Genomic DNA, 6,845 nt, shown 5'->3' on the forward strand with positions numbered 1-6,845 from the left:
AAGGAGGGAGAGATGGACATGGCGAGATGGGCACACAAAGGAAGGGCTGATAGAGGGAGGGAGAGAGGGAGGGTGAGAGGGAGGGAGGGAGTGAATAGGCACAGGGCAGCAACGGAGAGATAAAAAGGAGAGATGAGGGGACGGAGGGGTCAGGATGGGTCAGAGAGAGGGTTGCCATGGTTTCCATCACCATGGTTTCCGCTTCCAGTGCTCCGGCCAATCAGAAGCAACACAACTCATCTCTGCCCCTCTCAGACCGATCACATTAAAGGCTGAAATCAACATCCACTTTTCCCCTCAATTTAGTCCATATTTCATAACCATACTAACACGTCTTAAAGTATACATTGCCTAAAATGATTGCATGTAAAATTGTAATGCGTTTTTTTCCATCCACTTCCTGTAAAGCGATTTCAATGTAGATTTTTTTAACGTCATTGTGTCGTATGTTGATCAAATGTCTGTCAATCTTCCGTTCTCCTCCAATCAATATTCTTCTACGCAGTGGAGCACATACCTCCCCCTCCTCATTTAACGTCACTCAAATCGACTCCCCGCCCTTCAGAAGTTCCCGGCGAAAGATCCGTTTTGCTCGCCTACCCCTCATACCGCGGAAACTAGCGCTGCGCTAACGTCCGCTCCAGCTTCCCAAAACAAAATGGCCGCCGTCCCTGTGGAGCACCGCTGCCAGTTCCCATGGCTCAGGAAGACTGCTGGGTGCACCGCACGGGGTGTCCTACAGGGGGCGCTGCTGCTTCAGCCAGATTACACCAGATTCAAATGAAACGCGACCTCTGCAACTGACCCATCCTAGTCACTGAGGAGCAGTGGGCAGCCACAGTGGAGCGCCCGGGGACCAGCTCCAGCTCTGAGGCCAGAGCCTCGGGTCACGGGCAACAGCAGGAGCGCACTAAGGGGCAATTTAAGAGTCTGCAATTCACCCAACCTTACAACAGGTGTGAGTTGCAGGTGTCTCATTGGTTCACAGTGTTTGCTGCTGTCCAATCATGTTGGAACGGAGGAGATGGCTTAATGAGTGTGGATGCCAGCTCTTTCCTGACTCTAGAGCCTGATTCGCTGCTGTGTCCAATCAGGAGCCACAGAGGAAGAGGTGTACATGTGATGTGTGTGTGTGTGTGTGTGTGTGTGCGCGTGAGAGGCCTGTGTGAGTTTGGAACAGGCGAGAGGATCCCTATTGTAGCAGCGCGAGCTAATCTCCTTGTTTCAGACTCAACCAATCTCCACCCTGCTCAAACACCACACCATAAAACCTGAGAGAGGGATTGTTTGTGTGTGTGTGTGTGTGTGTGTGTGTGGTGTGTGTGTGTGTGCGCACGCGTGTGTGTGTGCGTGTCCGTCTGCCTCTGTATATGTGCATCTGCGTGTGTGTGCGTGCAAGCGTGAATGAATGTCTCTCTATGCGTATGTGTGTATGAATGTGTGAGTATATGCATGTCTCTGTATGAATGTGTGTGTCTCTCTGTATGAATGCTCGTCTCTGTATGAATGTGTGTGTATGCGTGTGTTTGCGCGTCTCTGTATGAATGCTTGTCTCTGTATGAATGCGTGTGTGTCTCTGTATATGTATGTGTGTGTGCGTAGCTGGCAGTGCTGGGCCAGGTGCCAGGTTTCTGTTGACACAGTGAGATTAAGAGGATGATACAGCTGAACAGGGAGGGGGGCAGAGCCACGTTCAGTCCTCCACACACTGAAATATGACTGAGGAATTCACCCCCAAAACTATTTCACCACTGGATCTGCCCCATATATCCACACCTGACACAGCACAGCACAGCACCTCACCTGCTGCAACCTTTCCAGATCATTCTTCAGCATTCACAAACAGAGCACTGAATCATGGGAAATCCCAAAATTACATTTCTGTCCATCTATTTATTCTCTATGGAGTCTGTGTACATAAGATCATAACCCCAGTGACATCACAGTACGGGATGTACGTGGTATTGTTAGTCCTGTATTTCTCACTGAGAAATAAACGCAGTTAAAATTCAACAATTAAAGCCACTGGAACAGAAACCAGGCCAGTTTCACAGACACAGATTAGGCCTGTGATTAAGACAGATTAAGTCCTGGACGAAGCGGAGTTCTGTGTGGAGACTCCATTCAAAACATAATTTAGTCTAGGATGAGGCTTGATCCGTTTTGACGAAACTGGCCCAAATATAAACCAAAAATACCAAATGACGATAAATACATAAAAATACAAAAACACTGCAGTCTCCCACAGCCCAAGTAGAATGGCTCTATAGGGTCTCACACAGGCTGGGTCTATAGGGTCTCACACAGGCTGGGTCTATAGGGTCTCACACAGGCTGGGTCTATAGGGTCTCAGGCTGGGTCTATAGGGTCTCACACAGGCTGGCTCTATAGGGTCTCACACAGGCTGGCTCTATAGGGTCTCACACAGGCTGGGTCTATAGGGTCTGACACAGTCTGGCTCTATAGGGTCTCACACAGGCTGGGTCTATAGGGTCTCCCACAGTCTGGGTCTATAGGGTCTCACACAGCCTGGGTATATAGGGTCTCCCACAGTCTGGGTCTATAGGGTCTCACACAGGCTGTCTATAGGGTCTCCCACAGAATGAGCAGCCTGGATCTATAGGGTCTCCCATAGGCTGAACTGTAAGCCCTCTATAAGAAGGTGTGCTTACTGGCGCCTTCTTGTCAATGGGCTTGATGACAAACTTCTTGTCGTTGAAGGAGATGTTCCTGATTTCACTCCAGGGGAAGCCGATCTTCGGGGTGAGTCTGGGGAGAGAGAGTTGGGGGTTTGAGTGACGGTGGAATGCAGGAGATGAGCGTTTAAAGTGTCTCTCACTGGACCCACATGAAGGTCATTAAACACTGCACATCATCACAGCAGATGAAGGCTGGTCAACGCTTTTCTAAACCGGGCAGAACCTACAGGTTTTACTCGATAAAATCAACATTATAAAAAGTAGACACATTTATATGTGAAGCATGCTCTGGTGTACACACACACACACCTTTGGGAGAAACATTAAAAATGAGGTTATGGGATAGGGTTGTGTACTGTAGTCCTGCAGATTCACATCTCACCTCAGCGACCCAGTGGATAATCCCACACCCCATTTAAATGTTAATGATCATTTGCTGTCTGTATCGACAGAAAACCACACTCTCACACTCTCACACTCTCACACTCTCACACTCTCACACTCTCACACTCTCACACTCTCACTCTCACTCTCACTCTCACTCTCACACTCTCACACTCTCACCACTCTCACACTCTCACACTCTCACACTCTCACACTCTCACACTCTCACACTCTCACACTCACACACTCACACACTCACACACTCACACACTCACACAGCTATTGTTCCCGTTTCAGCAGAACCGTTTTTTAAAAAGCACAACTTTTCTAATCTCAGGACAACAGCAGGACTGTGATATCATCTCTGAAAGGCAGAGAGAATAGCTGTTCCACAGACAGACCAGCTGGGGCGACTGAGAGCGGCGGCCATTTTGTGCCAGTGGCAGCCAATGGGGAGGAGGAGCCGAGGGGTTAACCCCCCCCCCCCCGGCTGGCTGCTGGCAGGCCCAGAGCTTTTAGGTTACCCCCACATTCTTAAGTGCTGCGCAGCTAGAAAAACCAGTCGCTGTCGCCATGGTTACACCAGGAGGGCACTGCGGGATTGAAGCACTTTCATTAACAGGGCCTAGAAAACAGACCTTTCCCTCTCACGCTCTCTCTCACACTCACATCTCTCTCTCTCGCCTGCTCTGCTCTCTCTCTCTTTCTCTCCCTCTCTCTCTACCTCCGCTCTCTCTCACATACTCTCTCTCTCTCTCTGATGCACACTCTCTTTCTGTCAAACACTTAGCTGAGATAAGCCCATTGTTTGGCCTATGTTTTTTTCTTAGTTCTCAGCCTCCATGACTGTCTTGTTGACAAACACCAGTAACAGACTACAAAGACCCTCAAAGGCCCAGAATCAAGACTAGATACTGAAAGCTTTCTGATCCCTCCACTAAGGAAGCGACTGAATACACCTGATTAATCAGAAACAGCTGAGAAACCAACTGTCCAATTACTTTTGTTCCCTAAAATGGGGGGGACTGTATAAAAAGGGATGCAATTCCTCCACGGATCAGCGGATATGAAAGTAAATACTGACTTTAACCCTCATTTTCACTGACAATGTGGTGGAACACAGCGCCAAAAGATCACAACGACTACTGCCCAAATACTTACGAACCTCTGTATATAAATATGCCATCATAACTGACAGTACTGTCTGTTTTTCCCCTCTGCGGGGGGCAGCAGCAGTGGGTAAACACTCGACCAATCGCACACATAGCACACCTGAACGCCAGGGATTCTGGATGTTTCATGTACTGGCACACTGACCCCCCCCCCCACACCCTGACCCCCCCCCCCACACCCTGACCTGCCCACCCACAGACCCCCCCCCCCCCCCCCCCCACACCCTGACCGTGCGACCAGGCCGGCTCCGGTCCGGCGGGGCTGCTCTCCTCCCAGGTTTTCACTCTGACCGGCTCCAGCGGTTCAGCCCTCTACCGGCCATGTGACCCAGAACTGACCACTCCTGTACCAGACCGCTGTCGCCACGGATACGAGGGCAGACCCAGCTACAGCTCCAGATCAGGAGTCCGGTCACAGAAATGAGTTATTAATTATGAGCACAATAATTATGACCAGAATAATGCCCCCCCCCCCCCCCCCCCACCACTGCTGTATGAAACTCTGTGGTCTGCTGCCCCCATTAAGCCTGATCCCAGCTGGAGTGGGTATATTCACATTCACTTCCTTTTCTCCACTGTGAAGCTCAGTCAGCATGGCACAGGATATAAATAGTGATGGACGGCATTTATATAGCGCTTTAATCCAAAGCACTTCACAACAGATGCCTCTCATTCACCCATTCACACACACACACACGCACACGCGCACACACACACGCACACACACGCACACGCGCACACACACAGGCGTTAGGCTGCCATGCAAGGTACCAATCAGCACGTCAGGAGCAATTTGGACACTCTTGAAACACCCAGGGGCGGGGATCAAACGGAAATGGCAGATGACCACTCTTACCTCCTCAGCCAATGTCGCCCCCACATATACCGTTTGAAAGTGTTTAAACTGACGGCTCTATGTGAACGAGGTATGTTTCAGAGCGTGTGTGCTGTAGTAGTGTGTGTGCTGTAGTAGTGTGTGTGCTGTAGTAGTGTGTGTGCTGTAGTAGTGTGTGTGCTGTAGTAGTGTGTGTGCTGTGTGTGTGCTGTAGTAGTGTGTGTGCTGTAGTAGTGTGTGTGCTGTAGTGTGTGTGTGCTGTAGTAGTGTGTGCTGCAGTAGTGTGTGTGCTGTAGTAGTGTGTGTGCTGTAGTAGTGTGTGTGCTGTAGTAGTGTGTGTGCTGTAGTAGTGTGTGCTGTAGTAGTGTGTGTGCTGTGGTAGTGTGTGTGCTGTAGTAGTGTGTGTGCTGTAGTAGTGTGTGTGCTGTAGTAGTGTGTGTGCTGTAGTAGTGTGTGTGCTGTAGTAGTGTGTGTGCTGTAGTAGTGTGTGTGCTGTGTGTGTGCTGTAGTAGTGTGTGTGCTGTAGTAGTGTGTGTGCTGTAGTAGTGTGTGCTGTAGTAGTGTGTGCTGTTGTGTGCTGTAGTAGTGTGTGTGCTGTAGTAGTGTGTGCTGTAGTAGTTGTGTGCTGTAGTAGTGTGTGTGCTGCTAGTAGTGTGTGTGCTGTAGTAGTGTGTGTGCTGTAGTAGTGTGTGCTGCAGTAGTGTGTGTGCTGTAGTAGTGTGTGTGCTGTAGTAGTGTGTGTGCTGCAGTAGTGTGTGTGCTGTAGTAGTGTGTGTGCTGTAGTAGTGTGTGTGCTGCAGTAGTGTGTGTGCTGTAGTAGTGTGTGTGCTGTAGTAGTGTGTGTGCTTGCAGTAGTGTGTGTGCTGTAGTAGTGTGTGTGCTGTAGTAGTGTGTGTGCTGTAGTAGTGGTGGGTGTGCTGTAGTAGTGTGTGCCTGTAGTAGTGTGTGTGCTGTAGTAGTGTGTGTGCTGTAGTAGTGTGTGCTGTAGTAGTGTGTGTGCTGTGGTAGTGTGTGTGCTGTAGTAGTGTGTGCTGCAGTAGTGTGTGTGTGCTGTAGTAGTGTGTGCTGTAGTAGTGTGTGTGCTGTAGTAGTGTGTGTGCTGCAGTAGTGTGTGTGCTGTAGTAGTGTGTGTGCTGTAGTAGTGTGTGTGCTGTAGTAGTGTGTGTGCTGTGTGTGTGCTGTAGTAGTGTGTGTGCTGTAGTGTGTGTGTGCTGTAGTAGTGTGTGCTGTAGTAGTGTGTGCTGTAGTAGTGTGTGTGCTGTAGTAGTGTGTGTGCTGTAGTAGTGTGTGTGCTGTAGTAGTGTGTGTGCTGCAGTAGTGTGTGTGCTGTAGTAGTGTGTGTGCTGTAGTAGTGTGTGTGCTGTAGTAGTGTGTGTGCTGTAGTAGTGTGTGCTGTAGTAGTGTGTGTGCTGTGGTAGTGTGTGTGCTGTAGTAGTGTGTGCTGTAGTAGTGTGTGTGCTGTAGTAGTGTGTGTGCTGTAGTGCTGTAGTAGTGTGTGTGCTGTAGTAGTGTGTGCTGTAGTAGTGTGTGTGCTGTGGTAGTGTGTGTGCTGTAGTAGTGTGTGCTGTAGTAGTGTGTGTGCTGTAGTAGTGTGTGTGCTGCAGTTGTGTGTGCTGTAGTAGTGTGTGTGCTGTAGTAGTGTAGCTCACTTGTCCTCTTTCTCGTAGACGTTCAGGCCCAGCGCATCCACGCCCAGCCACAGCTCCGAGCCCTTCTTGTTTTTGATGTCGAAGTAGTTGACCCCGTACATCTCCA

The 6,845-nt window shown here is 49.7% G+C and overlaps 1 protein-coding gene across 1 annotated transcript in view; it reads right to left on the reverse strand.

The window, feature by feature from the left end:
• ezrb (ezrin b) overlaps window positions 1–6,845 on the reverse strand; it is a 30,024-nt gene that overhangs the window by 10,547 nt on the left and 12,632 nt on the right. Inside the window, exons 5-6 of the mRNA XM_061241499.1 lie at window positions 6,740–6,840; window positions 2,673–2,769 (exon numbers count right to left, since the gene is read on the reverse strand). Of these exons, the coding sequence (XP_061097483.1) occupies window positions 2,673–2,769; window positions 6,740–6,840 (198 nt within the window). The remainder of the gene's footprint in view (window positions 1–2,672; window positions 2,770–6,739; window positions 6,841–6,845) is intronic.

This window comes from Conger conger, chromosome 5, assembly GCF_963514075.1.
Source record: "Conger conger chromosome 5, fConCon1.1, whole genome shotgun sequence".
Lineage (NCBI taxonomy): Eukaryota > Metazoa > Chordata > Actinopteri > Anguilliformes > Congridae > Conger > Conger conger.